The 13124-nt window shown below is 59.1% G+C and overlaps 2 protein-coding genes across 2 annotated transcripts; both read right to left on the bottom strand.

Annotated features, from left to right (window-relative positions):
* Positions 1-276: 276 nt before the first annotated feature.
* On the bottom strand, positions 277-6417 carry LOC126298282 (uncharacterized). The gene is made up of 4 exons (XM_049989581.1): positions 4567-6417; positions 2065-4472; positions 1052-1910; positions 277-957 (listed from the first exon to the last, which is right to left on the bottom strand). Exons 1-4 carry the CDS (start codon positions 6415-6417, stop codon positions 277-279), a joined length of 5799 nt encoding a protein of 1932 aa, XP_049845538.1.
* Positions 6418-6567: 150 nt separating this feature from the next.
* Positions 6568-8232, bottom strand: LOC126298281 (uncharacterized). The gene has a single exon (XM_049989580.1). It carries the CDS (start codon positions 8230-8232, stop codon positions 6568-6570), a length of 1665 nt encoding a protein of 554 aa, XP_049845537.1.
* Positions 8233-13124: the final 4892 nt, after the last annotated feature.

Genomic DNA, 13124 nt, shown 5'->3' with positions numbered 1-13124 from the left:
TAATATATATATATATATATATATCAGTTCATGACACCAATTCTTACAAATTTCAAAACTCCGCCATCTCTCTCCCCACGTCCACCACTGCTGGCGGCTCACCTCCAACTACGCAACGCTACGCGCTGTTAGCATCCAGTTGCCGCTGCTCAACACTACAATGGCAGACAACAATGCAAACTAAACACAGACTGCGCACAGCACACCCAGTCATTTTTCATACCGAGCGCAGAGCGGCGTTACCAATAAGAAAACCTAAACAGCTTACTTACACTGCTAGCGCCGTCGTCTTTGTGCAGTGTTCCTGCACCGGCTCCCTCCTCCTGTGGTCTGGTATCCGCTGGTCTTCTGCGTCCACCGTGCACTGAGGCTGTTCCTCTTTGTGCTGTGCTTCTGCACCGGCTCCCTCCTCGCGTGGTTCGGCATCCGCTGGTCTTCTGCTTCCACTGTGCACTGAGGCTGTTCCTCTTTGTGCAGTGCTTCTGCACCGGCTCCCTCCTCCCGTGGTCTGGTATCCGCTGGTCTTCTGCTTCCACCGTGCACTGAGGCTGTTCCTCTTTGTGTTGTGCTTCTGCACCGGCTCCCTCCTCGCGTGGTCTGTGGTCTGGTATCCGCTGGTCTTTTGCATCCACCGTGCACTGAGGCTGTTCCTCTTTGTGCTGTGCTTCTGCACCGGCTCCCACCTCGCGTGGTCCGGTACCCGCTGGTCTTCTGCTTCCACTGTGCACTGAGGCTGTTCCTCTTTGTGCGGTGCTTCTGCACCGGCTCCCACCTCGCGTGGTCTGGTATCCGCTGGTCTTCTGCTTCCACCGTGCACTGAGGCTGTTCCTCTTTGTGCTGTGCTTCTGCACCGGCTCCCTCCTCGCGTGGTCTGTGGTCTGGTATCCGCTGGTCTTTTGCATCCACCGTGCACTGAGGCTGTTCCTCTTTGTGCTGTGCTTCTGCACCGGCTCCCACCTCGCGTGGTCCGGTATCCGCTGGTCTTCTGCTTCCACTGTGCACTGAGGCTGTTCCTCTTTGTGCGGTGGTTCTGCACCGGCTACCTCCTCACGTGGTCTGGTATCCGCTGGTCTTCTGCCTCCAACGTGCACTGAGGCTGTTCCTCTTTGTGCTGTGCTTCTGCACCGGCTCCCTCCTCGCGTGGTCTGTGGTCTGGTATCCGCTGGTCTTTTGCATCCACCGTGCACTGAGGCTGTTCCTCTTTGTGCAGTGCTTCTGCACCGGCTCCCTCCTCGTGTGGTCTGTGGTCTGGTATCCGCTGGTCTTTTGCATCCACCGTGCACTGAGGCTGTTCCTCTTTGTGCAGTGCTTCTGCACCGGCTCCCTCCTCGTGTGGTCTGTGGTCTGGTATCCGCTGGTCTTCTGCTTCCACCGTGCTCTGACCCTGTTCCTCTTTGTGCGGTGCTTCTGCACCGGCTCCCTCCTCGTGTGGTCTGTGGTCTGGTATCCGCTGGTCTTCTGCTTCCACCGTGCACTGAGGCTGTTCCTCTTTGTGCTGTGCTTCTGCACCGGCTCCCTCCTCCCGTGGTCTGGTATCCGCTGGTCTTCTGCTTCCACTGTGCACTGAGGCTGTTCCTCTTTGTGCTGTGCTTCTGCACCGGCTCCCTCCTCCCGTGGTCTGGTATCCGCTGGTCTTCTGCTTCCACCGTGCACTGACCCTGTTCCTCTTTGTGCGGTGCTTCTGCACCGGCTCCCTCCTCGTGTGGTCTGTGGTCTGGTATCCGCTGGTCTTCTGCTTCCACCGTGCACTGAGGCTGTTCCTCTTTGTGCTGTGCTTCTGCACCGGCTCCCTCCTCCCGTGGTCTGGTATCCGCTGGTCTTCTGCTTCCACTGTGCACTGAGGCTGTTCCTCTTTGTGCTGTGCTTCTGCACCGTCTCCCTCCTCCCGTGGTCTGGTATCCGCTGGTCTTCTGCTTCCACCGTGCACTGACCCTGTTCCTCTTTGTGCGGTGCTTCTGCACCGGCTCCCTCCTCCCGTGGTCTGTGGTCTGGTATCCGCTGGTCTTCTGCTTCCACTGTGCACTGAGGCTGTTCCTCTTTGTGCGGTGGTTCTGCACCGGCTACCTCCTCACGTGGTCTGGTATCCGCTGGTCTTCTGCCTCCAACGTGCACTGAGGCTGTTCCTCTTTGTGCTGTGCTTCTGCACCGGCTCCCTCCTCGCGTGGTCTGTGGTCTGGTATCCGCTGGTCTTTTGCATCCACCGTGCACTGAGGCTGTTCCTCTTTGTGCAGTGCTTCTGCACCGGCTCCCTCCTCGTGTGGTCTGTGGTCTGGTATCCGCTGGTCTTCTGCTTCCACCGTGCTCTGACCCTGTTCCTCTTTGTGCGGTGCTTCTGCACCGGCTCCCTCCTCGTGTGGTCTGTGGTCTGGTATCCGCTGGTCTTCTGCTTCCACCGTGCACTGAGGCTGTTCCTCTTTGTGCTGTGCTTCTGCACCGGCTCCCTCCTCCCGTGGTCTGGTATCCGCTGGTCTTCTGCTTCCACTGTGCACTGAGGCTGTTCCTCTTTGTGCTGTGCTTCTGCACCGGCTCCCTCCTCCCGTGGTCTGGTATCCGCTGGTCTTCTGCTTCCACCGTGCACTGACCCTGTTCCTCTTTGTGCGGTGCTTCTGCACCGGCTCCCTCCTCCCGTGGTCTGTGGTCTGGTATCCGCTGGTCTTCTGCTTCCACTGTGCACTGTGGCTGTTCCTCTTTGTGCGGTGCTTCTGCACCGGCTTCCTCCTCACGTGGTCTGGTATCTGCTGGTCTTCTGCTTCCAACATGCACTGAGGCTGTTCCTCTTTGTGCTGTGCTTCTGCACCGGCTCCCTCCTCGCGTGGTCTGTGGTCTGGTATCCGCTGGTCTTTTGCATCCACCGTGCACTGAGGCTGTTCCTCTTTGTGCTGTGCTTCTGCACCGGCTCCCACCTCGTGTGGTCCGGTATCCGCTGGTCTTCTGCTTCCACCGTGCTCTGACCCTGTTCCTCTTTGTGCGGTGCTTCTGCACCGGCTCCCTCCTCGTGTGGTCTGTGGTCTGGTATCCGCTGGTCTTCTGCTTCCACCGTGCACTGAGGCTGTTCCTCTTTGTGCTGTGCTTCTGCACCGGCTCCCTCCTCCCGTGGTCTGGTATCCGCTGGTCTTCTGCTTCCTCTGTGCACTGAGGCTGTTCCTCTTTGTGCTGTGCTTCTGCACCGGCTCCCTCCTCCCGTGGTCTGGTATCCGCTGGTCTTCTGCTTCCACCGTGCACTGACCCTGTTCCTCTTTGTGCGGTGCTTCTGCACCGGCTCCCACCTCCCGTGGTCTGTGGTCTGGTATCCGCTGGTCTTCTGCTTCCACTGTGCACTGTGGCTGTTCCTCTTTGTGCGGTGCTTCTGCACCGGCTTCCTCCTCACGTGGTCTGGTATCCGCTGGTCTTCTGCTTCCAACATGCACTGAGGCTGTTCCTCTTTGTGCTGTGCTTCTGCACCGGCTCCCTCCTCGCGTGGTCTGTGGTCTGGTATCCGCTGGTCTTCTGCCTCCAACGTGCACTGAGGCTGTTCCTCTTTGTGCTGTGCTTCTGCACCGGCTCCCTCCTCGCGTGGTCTGTGGTCTGGTATCCGCTGGTCTTTTGCATCCACCGTGCACTGAGGCTGTTCCTCTTTGTGCAGTGCTTCTGCACCGGCTCCCTCCTCGTGTGGTCAGTGGTCTGGTATCCGCTGGTCTTTTGCATCCACCGTGCACTGAGGCTGTTCCTCTTTGTGATGTGCTTCTGCACCGGCTCCCACCTCGTGTGGTCCGGTATCCGCTGGTCTTCTGCTTCCACTGTGCACTGAGGCTGTTCCTCTTTGTGCGGTGCTTCTGCACCGGCTCCCTCCTCCCGTGGTCTGGTATCCGCTGGTCTTCTGCTTCCACAGTGCTCTGACCCTGTTCCTCTTTGTGCGGTGCTTCTGCACCGGCTCCCTCCTCGTGTGGTCTGTGGTCTGGTATCCGCTGGTCTTCTGCTTCCACCGTGCACTGAGGCTGTTCCTCTTTGTGCTGTGCTTCTGCACCGGCTCCCTCCTCCCGTGGTCTGGTATCCGCTGGTCTTCTGCTTCCACTGTGCACTGAGGCTGTTCCTCTTTGTGCTGTGCTTCTGCACCGGCTCCCTCCTCCCGTGGTCTGGTATCCGCTGGTCTTCTGCTTCCAACGTGCACTGGCCCTGTTCCTCTTTGTGCGGTGCTTCTGCACCGGCTCCCTCCTCCCGTGGTCTGTGGTCTGGTATCCGCTGGTCTTCTGCTTCCACTGTGCACTGTGGCTGTTCCTCTTTGTGCGGTGCTTCTGCACCGGCTTCCTCCTCACGTGGTCTGGTATCCGCTGGTCTTCTGCTTCCAACATGCACTGAGGCTGTTCCTCTTTGTGCTGTGCTTCTGCACCGGCTCCCTCCTCGCGTGGTCTGTGGTCTGGTATCCGCTGGTCTTTTGCATCCACTGTGCACTGAGGCTGTTCCTCTTTGTGCTGTGCTTCTGCACCGGCTCCCACCTCGCGTGGTCCGGTATCCGCTGGTCTTCTGCTTCCACTGTGCACTGAGGCTGTTCCTCTTTGTGCGGTGGTTCTGCACCGGCTACCTCCTCACGTGGTCTGGTATCCGCTGGTCTTCTGCCTCCAACGTGCACTGAGGCTGTTCCTCTTTGTGCTGTGCTTCTGCACCGGCTCCCTCCTCGCGTGGTCTGTGGTCTGGTATCCGCTGGTCTTTTGCATCCACCGTGCACTGAGGCTGTTCCTCTTTGTGCAGTGCTTCTGCACCGGCTCCCTCCTCGTGTGGTCTGTGGTCTGGTATCCGCTGGTCTTTTGGATCCACCGTGCACTGAGGCTGTTCCTCTTTGTGCTGTGCTTCTGCACCGGCTCCCACCTCGTGTGGTCCGGTATCCGCTGGTCTTCTGCTTCCACTGTGCACTGAGGCTGTTCCTCTTTGTGCGGTGCTTCTGCACCGGCTCCCTCCTCCCGTGGTCTGGTATCCGCTGGTCTTCTGCTTCCACCGTGCTCTGACCCTGTTCCTCTTTGTGCGGTGCTTCTGCACCGGCTCCCTCCTCGCGTGGTCTGTGGTCTGGTATCCGCTGGTCTTTTGCATCCACCGTGCACTGAGGCTGTTCCTCTTTGTGCTGTGCTTCTGCACCGGCTCCCACCTCGCGTGGTCCGGTATCCGCTGGTCTTCTGCTTCCACTGTGCACTGAGGCTGTTCCTCTTTGTGCGGTGGTTCTGCACCGGCTACCTCCTCACGTGGTCTGGTATCCGCTGGTCTTCTGCCTCCAACGTGCACTGAGGCTGTTCCTCTTTGTGCTGTGCTTCTGCACCGGCTCCCTCGTCGCGTGGTTTGCTGCCCACTGGTCTTCTGCTTCCACTGTGCACTGAGGATGTTCCTCTTTGTGCGGTGCTTCTGCACCGCCTCCCTCCTCGTGTGGTCTGGTATCTGCTGGTCTTCTGCTTCCACCGTGCACTGAGGCTGTTCCTCTTTGTGCTGTGCTTCTGCACCGGCTCCCTCCTCGTGTGGTCTGGTATCTGCTGGTCTTCTGCTTCCACCGTGCACTGAGGCTGTTCCTCTTTGTGCTGTGCTTCTGCACCGGCTCCCTCCTCGCGTGGTCTGTGGTCTGGTATCCGCTGGTCTTCTGCTTCCACCATGCACTGAGGCTTTTCCTCTTTGTGCTGTGTTTCTGCACCGGCTCCCTCCTAGCATGGTCTGGTATCCGCTGGTCTTCTGCTTCCACCGTGCACTGAGGCTGTTCCTCTTTGTGCTGTGCTTCTGCACCGGCTCCCTCCTCGTGTGGTCCGGTATCCGCTGGTCTTCTGCTTCCACTGTGCACTGAGGCTGTTCCTCTTTGTGCGGTGCTTCTGCACCGGCTCCCTCCTCGTGTGGTCTGGTATCCGCTGGTCTTCTGCTTCCACCGTGCACTGAGGCTGTTCCTCTTTGTGCTGTGCTTCTGCACCGGCTCCCTCCTCCCGTGGTCTGTGGTCTGATATCCGCTGGTCTTCTGCTTCCAACGTGCACTGAGGCAGTTCCTCTTTGTGCGGTGCTTGTGCACTGGCTCACTCCTCGCATGGTCCGGTATCCGCTGGTCTTCTGCTTCCACCATGCACTGAGGCTTTTCCTCTTTGTGCTGTGCTTCTGCACCGGCTCCCTCCTCGCGTGATCTGGTATCCGCTGGTCTTCTGCTTCCACTGTGCACTGACGCTGTTCCTCTTTGTGCTGTGCTTCTGCACCGGCTCCCTCCTCGCGTGGTTTGCTGCGCACTGGTCTTCTGCTTCCACCATGCACTGAGGCTTTTCCTCTTTGTGCTGTGCTTCTGCACCGGCTCTCTCCTCGCGTGGTCTGGTATCCGCAGGTCTTCTGCTTCCACCGTGCACTGAGGCTTTTCCTCTTTGTGCTGTGCTTCTGCACCGGCTCCCTCGTCGCGTGATCTGGTATCCGCTGGTCTTCTGCTTCCACCATGCACTGAGGCTTTTCCTCTTTGTGCTGTGCTTCTGCACCGGCTCCCTCATCGCGTGGTCTGGTATCCGCTGGTCTTCTGCTTCCACCGTGCACTGACGCTGTTCCTCTTTGAGCGGTGCTTCTGCACCGGCTCCCTCCTCGCGTGGTCTGTTATCCGCTGGTCTTCTGCTTCCACCATGCACTGAGGCTTTTCCTCTTTGTGCTGTGCTTCTGCACCGGCTCCCTCCTCGCGTTGTCTGTTATCCGCTGGTCTTCTGCTTCCACGGTGCATTGACGCTGTTCCTCTTTGTGCGGTGCTTCTGCACCGACTCCCTCCTCCCGTGGTCTGGTATCCGCTGGTCTTCTGCTTCCACCGTGCACTGAGGCTGTTCCTCTTTGTGCTGTGCTTCTGCACCGGATCCCTCCTCGTGTGGTCCGGTATCCGCTGGTCTTCTGCTTCCACTGTGCACTGAGGCTGTTCCTCTTTGTGCGGTGCTTCTGCACCGGCTCCCTCCTCGCGTGGTCTGGTATCCGCTGGTCTTCTGCTTCCACCATGCACTGACGCTGTTCCTCTTTGTGCGGTGCTTCTGCTCCGGCTCCCTCCTCCCGTGGTCTGTGGTCTGGTGGTCTGGTATCCGCTGGTCTTCTGCTTCCAACGTGCACTGAGGCAGTTCCTCTTTGTGCGGTGCTTCTGCACCGGCTCCCTCCTCGCGTGGTCCGGTATCCGCTGGTCTTCTGCTTCCACTGTGCACTGACCCTGTTCCTCTTTGGGGGTGCTTCTGCACCGCCTTCCTCCACCCGTAGTCTGTGGTCTGGTATCCGCTGGTCTTCTGCTTCCACTGTGCACTGACGCTGTTCCTCTTTGTGCGGTGCTTCTGCACCCGCTTCCTCCTTGCGTGGTCTGGTATCCGCTGGTCTTCTGCTTCCACCATGCACTGAGGCTTTTCCTCTTTGTGCTGTGCTTCTGCACCGGCTCCCTCCTCGCGTGGTCTGGTATCCGCTGGTCTTCTGCTTCCACCGTGCACTGACGCTGTTCCTCATTGTGCGGTGCTTCTGCACCGGCTCCCTCCTTGCGTGGTCTGGTATCCGCTGGTCTTCTGCTTCCACCATGCCCTGAGGCTTTTCCTCTTTGTGCTGTGCTTCTGCACCGGCTCCCTCCTCGCGTGGTCCGGTATCCGCTGGTCTTCTGCTTCCACCGTGCACTGAGGCTGTTCCTCTTTGTGCGGTGCTTCTGCACCGCCTTCCTCCACCCGTAGTCTGTGGTCTGGTATCCGCTGGTCTTCTGCTTCCACTGTGCACTGACGCTGTTCCTCTTTGTGCGGTGCTTCTGCACCCGCTTCCTCCTTGCGTGGTCTGGTATCCGCTGGTCTTCTGCTTCCACCATGCACTGAGGCTTTTCCTCTTTGTGCTGTGCTTCTGCACCGGCTCCCTCCTCGCGTGGTCTGGTATCCGCTGGTCTTCTGCTTCCACCGTGCACTGACGCTGTTCCTCATTGTGCGGTGCTTCTGCACCGGCTCCCTCCTTGCGTGGTCTGGTATCCGCTGGTCTTCTGCTTCCACCATGCCCTGAGGCTTTTCCTCTTTGTGCTGTGCTTCTGCACCGGCTCCCTCCTCGCGTGGTCTGGTATCCGCTGGTCTTCTGCTTCCACCGTGCACTGAGGCTGTTCCTCTTTGTGCGGTGCTTCTGCACCGGCTCCCTCCTCCCGTGGTCTGTGGTCTGGTATCCGCTGGTCTTCTGCTTCCAACGTGCACTGAGGCTGTTCCTCTTTGTGCGGTGCTTCTGCACCGGCTCCCTCCTTGCGTGGTCTGGTATCCGCTGGTCTTCTGCTTCCACCATGCCCTGAGGCTGTTCCTCTTTGTGCTGTGCTTCTGCACCGGCTCCCTCCTCGCGTGGTCTGTGGTCTGGTATCCGCTGGTCTTTTGCATCCACCGTGCACTAAGGCTGTTCCTCTTTGTGCTGTGCTTCTGCACCGGCTCCCACCTCGCGTGGTCCGGTATCCGCTGGTCTTCTGCTTCCACTGTGCACTGAGGCTGTTCCTCTTTGTGCGGTGGTTCTGCACCGGCTACCTCCTCACGTGGTCTGGTATCCGCTGGTCTTCTGCCTCCAACGTGCACTGAGGCTGTTCCTCTTTGTGCTGTGCTTCTGCACCGGCTCCCTCCTCGCGTGGTCTGTGGTCTGGTATCCGCTGGTCTTCTGCTTCCACCGTGCACTGAGGCTGTTCCTCTTTGTGCTGTGCTTCTGCACCGGCTCCCTCCTCGTGTGGTCCGGTATCCGCTGGTCTTCTGCTTCCACTGTGCACTGAGGCTGTTCCTCTTTGTGCGGTGCTTCTGCACCGGCTCCCTCCTCGTGTGGTCTGGTATCCGCTGGTCTTCTGCTTCCACCGTGCACTGAGGCTGTTCCTCTTTGTGCTGTGCTTCTGCACCGGCTCCCTCCTCCCGTGGTCTGTGGTCTGATATCCGCTGGTCTTCTGCTTCCAACGTGCACTGAGGCAGTTCCTCTTTGTGCGGTGCTTGTGCACTGGCTCACTCCTCGCATGGTCCGGTATCCGCTGGTCTTCTGCTTCCACCATGCACTGAGGCTTTTCCTCTTTGTGCTGTGCTTCTGCACCGGCTCCCTCCTCGCGTGATCTGGTATCCGCTGGTCTTCTGCTTCCACTGTGCACTGACGCTGTTCCTCTTTGTGCTGTGCTTCTGCACCGGCTCCCTCCTCGCGTGGTTTGCTGCGCACTGGTCTTCTGCTTCCACCATGCACTGAGGCTTTTCCTCTTTGTGCTGTGCTTCTGCACCGGCTCTCTCCTCGCGTGGTCTGGTATCCGCAGGTCTTCTGCTTCCACCGTGCACTGAGGCTTTTCCTCTTTGTGCTGTGCTTCTGCACCGGCTCCCTCGTCGCGTGATGTGGTATCCGCTGGTCTTCTGCTTCCACCATGCACTGAGGCTTTTCCTCTTTGTGCTGTGCTTCTGCACCGGCTCCCTCCTCGCGTGGTCTGGTATCCGCTGGTCTTCTGCTTCCACCGTGCACTGACGCTGTTCCTCTTTGTGCGGTGCTTCTGCACCGGCTCCCTCCTCGCGTGGTCTGTTATCCGCTGGTCTTCTGCTTCCACCATGCACTGAGGCTTTTCCTCTTTGTGCTGTGCTTCTGCACCGGCTCCCTCCTCGCGTTGTCTGTTATCCGCTGGTCTTCTGCTTCCACCATGCACTGACGCTGTTCCTCTTTGTGCGGTGCTTCTGCTCCGGCTCCCTCCTCCCGTGGTCTGTGGTCTGGTGGTCTGGTATCCGCTGGTCTTCTGCTTCCAACGTGCACTGAGGCAGTTCCTCTTTGTGCGGTGCTTCTGCACCGGCTCCCTCCTCGCGTGGTCCGGTATCCGCTGGTCTTCTGCTTCCACTGTGCACTGACCCTGTTCCTCTTTGGGGGTGCTTCTGCACCGCCTTCCTCCACCCGTAGTCTGTGGTCTGGTATCCGCTGGTCTTCTGCTTCCACTGTGCACTGACGCTGTTCCTCTTTGTGCGGTGCTTCTGCACCCGCTTCCTCCTTGCGTGGTCTGGTATCCGCTGGTCTTCTGCTTCCACCATGCACTGAGGCTTTTCCTCTTTGTGCTGTGCTTCTGCACCGGCTCCCTCCTCGCGTGGTCTGGTATCCGCTGGTCTTCTGCTTCCACCGTGCACTGACGCTGTTCCTCATTGTGCGGTGCTTCTGCACCGGCTCCCTCCTTGCGTGGTCTGGTATCCGCTGGTCTTCTGCTTCCACCATGCCCTGAGGCTTTTCCTCTTTGTGCTGTGCTTCTGCACCGGCTCCCTCCTCGCGTGGTCTGGTATCCGCTGGTCTTCTGCTTCCACCATGCACTGAGGCTGTTCCTCTTTGTGCGGTGCTTCTGCACCGGCTCCCTCCTCCCGTGGTCTGTGGTCTGGTATCCGCTGGTCTTCTGCTTCCAACGTGCACTGAGGCTGTTCCTCTTTGTGCGGTGCTTCTGCACCGGCTCCCTCCTTGCGTGGTCTGGTATCCGCTGGTCTTCTGCTTCCACCATGCCCTGAGGCTGTTCCTCTTTGTGCTGTGCTTCTGCACCGGCTCCCTCCTCGCGTGGTCTGTGGTCTGGTATCCGCTGGTCTTTTGCATCCACCGTGCACTGAGGCTGTTCCTCTTTGTGCTGTGCTTCTGCACCGGCTCCCACCTCGCGTGGTCCGGTATCCGCTGGTCTTCTGCTTCCACTGTGCACTGAGGCTGTTCCTCTTTGTGCGGTGGTTCTGCACCGGCTACCTCCTCACGTGGTCTGGTATCCGCTGGTCTTCTGCCTCCAACGTGCACTGAGGCTGTTCCTCTTTGTGCTGTGCTTCTGCACCGGCTCCCTCCTCGCGTGGTCTGTGGTCTGGTATCCGCTGGTCTTTTGCATCCACCGTGCACTGAGGCTGTTCCTCTTTGTGCAGTGCTTCTGCACCGGCTCCCTCCTCGTGTGGTCTGTGGTCTGGTATCCGCTGGTCTTTTGCATCCACCGTGCACTGAGGCTGTTCCTCTTTGTGCTGTGCTTCTGCACCGGCTCCCACCTCGTGTGGTCCGGTATCCGCTGGTCTTCTGCTTCCACTGTGCACTGAGGCTGTTCCTCTTTGTGCGGTGCTTCTGCACCGGCTCCCTCCTCCCGTGGTCTGGTATCCGCTGGTCTTCTGCTTCCACCGTGCTCTGACCCTGTTCCTCTTTGTGCGGTGCTTCTGCACCGCCTCCCTCCTCGTGTGGTCTGGTATCTGCTGGTCTTCTGCTTCCACCGTGCAGTGAGGCTGTTCCTCTTTGTGCTGTGCTTCTGCACCGGCTCCCTCCTCGTGTGGTCTGGTATCTGCTGGTCTTCTGCTTCCACCGTGCACTGAGGCTGTTCCTCTTTGTGCTGTGCTTCTGCACCGGCTCCCTCCTCGTGTGGTCTGGTATCTGCTGGTCTTCTGCTTCCACCGTGCACTGAGGCTGTTCCTCTTTGTGCTGTGCTTCTGCACCGGCTCCCTCCTCGCGTGGTCTGTGGTCTGGTATCCGCTGGTCTTCTGCTTCCACCATGCACTGAGGCTTTTCCTCTTTGTGCTGTGTTTCTGCACCGGCTCCCTCCTAGCATGGTCTGGTATCCGCTGGTCTTCTGCTTCCACCGTGCAATGAGGCTGTTCCTCTTTGTGCTGTGCTTCTGCACCGGCTCTCTCCTCGTGTGGTCCGGTATCCGCTGGTCTTCTGCTTCCACTGTGCACTGAGGCTGTTCCTCTTTGTGCGGTGCTTCTGCACCGGCTCCCTCCTCGTGTGGTCTGGCATCCGCTGGTCTTCTGCTTCCACCGTGCACTGAGGCTGTTCCTCTTTGTGCTGTGCTTCTGCACCGGCTCCCTCCTCCCGTGGTCTGTTTTCTGATATCCGCTGGTCTTCTGCTTCCAACGTTCACTGAGGCAGTTCCTCTTTGTGCGGTGCTTGTGCACTGGCTCACTCCTCGCATGGTCCGGTATCCGCTGGTCTTCTGCTTCCACCATGCACTGAGGCTTTTCCTCTTTGTGCTGTGCTTCTGCACCGGCTCCCTCCTCGCGTGATCTGGTATCCGCTGGTCTTCTGCTTCCACTGTGCACTGACGCTGTTCCTCTTTGTGCTGTGCTTCTGCACCGGCTCCCTCCTCGCGTGGTTTGCTGCGCACTGGTCTTCTGCTTCCACCATGCACTGAGGCTTTTCCTCTTTGTGCTGTGCTTCTGCACCGGCTCTCTCCTCGCGTGGTCTGGTATCCGCAGGTCTTCTGCTTCCACCGTGCACTGAGGCTTTTCCTCTTTGTGCTGTGCTTCTGCACCGGCTCCCTCCTCGCGTGATCTGGTATCCGCTGGTCTTCTGCTTCCACCATGCACTGAGGCTTTTCCTCTTTGTGCTGTGCTTCTGCACCGGCTCCCTCCTCGCGTGGTCTGGTATCCGCTGGTCTTCTGCTTCCACCGTGCACTGACGCTGTTCCTCTTTGTGCGGTGCTTCTGCACCGGCTCCCTCCTCGCGTGGTCTGTTATCCGCTGGTCTTCTGCTTCCACCATGCACTGAGGCTTTTCCTCTTTGTGCTGTGCTTCTGCACCGGCTCCCTCCTCGCGTTGTCTGTTATCCGCTGGTCTTCTGCTTCCACGGTGCATTGACGCTGTTCCTCTTTGTGCGGTGCTTCTGCACCGACTCCCTCCTCCCGTGGTCTGGTATCCGCTGGTCTTCTGCTTCCACTGTGCACTGAGGCTGTTCCTCTTTGTGCTGTGCTTCTGCACCGGATCCCTCCTCGTGTGGTCCGGTATCCGCTGGTCTTCTGCTTCCACTGTGCACTGAGGCTGTTCCTCTTTGTGCGGTGCTTCTGCACCGGCTCCCTCCTCGCGTGGTCTGGTATCCGCTGGTCTTCTGCTTCCACCATGCACTGACGCTGTTCCTCTTTGTGCGGTGCTTCTGCTCCGGCTCCCTCCTCCCGTGGTCTGTGGTCTGGTGGTCTGGTATCCGCTGGTCTTCTGCTTCCAACGTGCACTGAGGCAGTTCCTCTTTGTGCGGTGCTTCTGCACCGGCTCCCACCTCGCGTGGTCCGGTATCCGCTGGTCTTCTGCTTCCACTGTGCACTGACCCTGTTCCTCTTTGTGGGGTGCTTCTGCACCGCCTTCCTCCACCCGTAGTCTGTGGTCTGGTATCCGCTGGTCTTCTGCTTCCAACGTGCACTGAGGCTGTTCCTCTTTGTGCTGTGCTTCTGCACCGGCTCCCTCCTCCCGTGGTCTGGTATCCGC

The sequence above is a fragment of the Schistocerca gregaria genome, chromosome X (genome assembly GCF_023897955.1).
Source record: "Schistocerca gregaria isolate iqSchGreg1 chromosome X, iqSchGreg1.2, whole genome shotgun sequence".
In the NCBI taxonomy this organism is placed as follows: Eukaryota; Metazoa; Arthropoda; class Insecta; order Orthoptera; family Acrididae; genus Schistocerca; species Schistocerca gregaria.
This window is presented reverse-complemented; position numbering and strand designations above follow the sequence as displayed.

Excerpts from the sequence above, each read along its gene's own strand:
- LOC126298282 (XM_049989581.1), bottom strand. The coding sequence starts at position 6,417 with ATGGTGGAAGCAGAAGACCAGCGGATACCAGATCACGCGACGAGGGAG. Across the intron at positions 1,911-2,064 it reads ATACCAGACCACGTGAGGAG|AAGACCAGCGGATACCAGAC; the intron begins GTAGCCGGTGCA and ends CGGTGGAAGCAG. Across the intron at positions 958-1,051 it reads ACCAGCGGATACCAGACCAC|GTGGGAGCCGGTGCAGAAGC; the intron begins GTGAGGAGGTAG and ends GGACCACGCGAG.
- LOC126298281 (XM_049989580.1), bottom strand. The coding sequence starts at position 8,232 with ATGGTGGAAGCAGAAGACCAGCGGATACCAGACCACGCAAGGAGGGAG.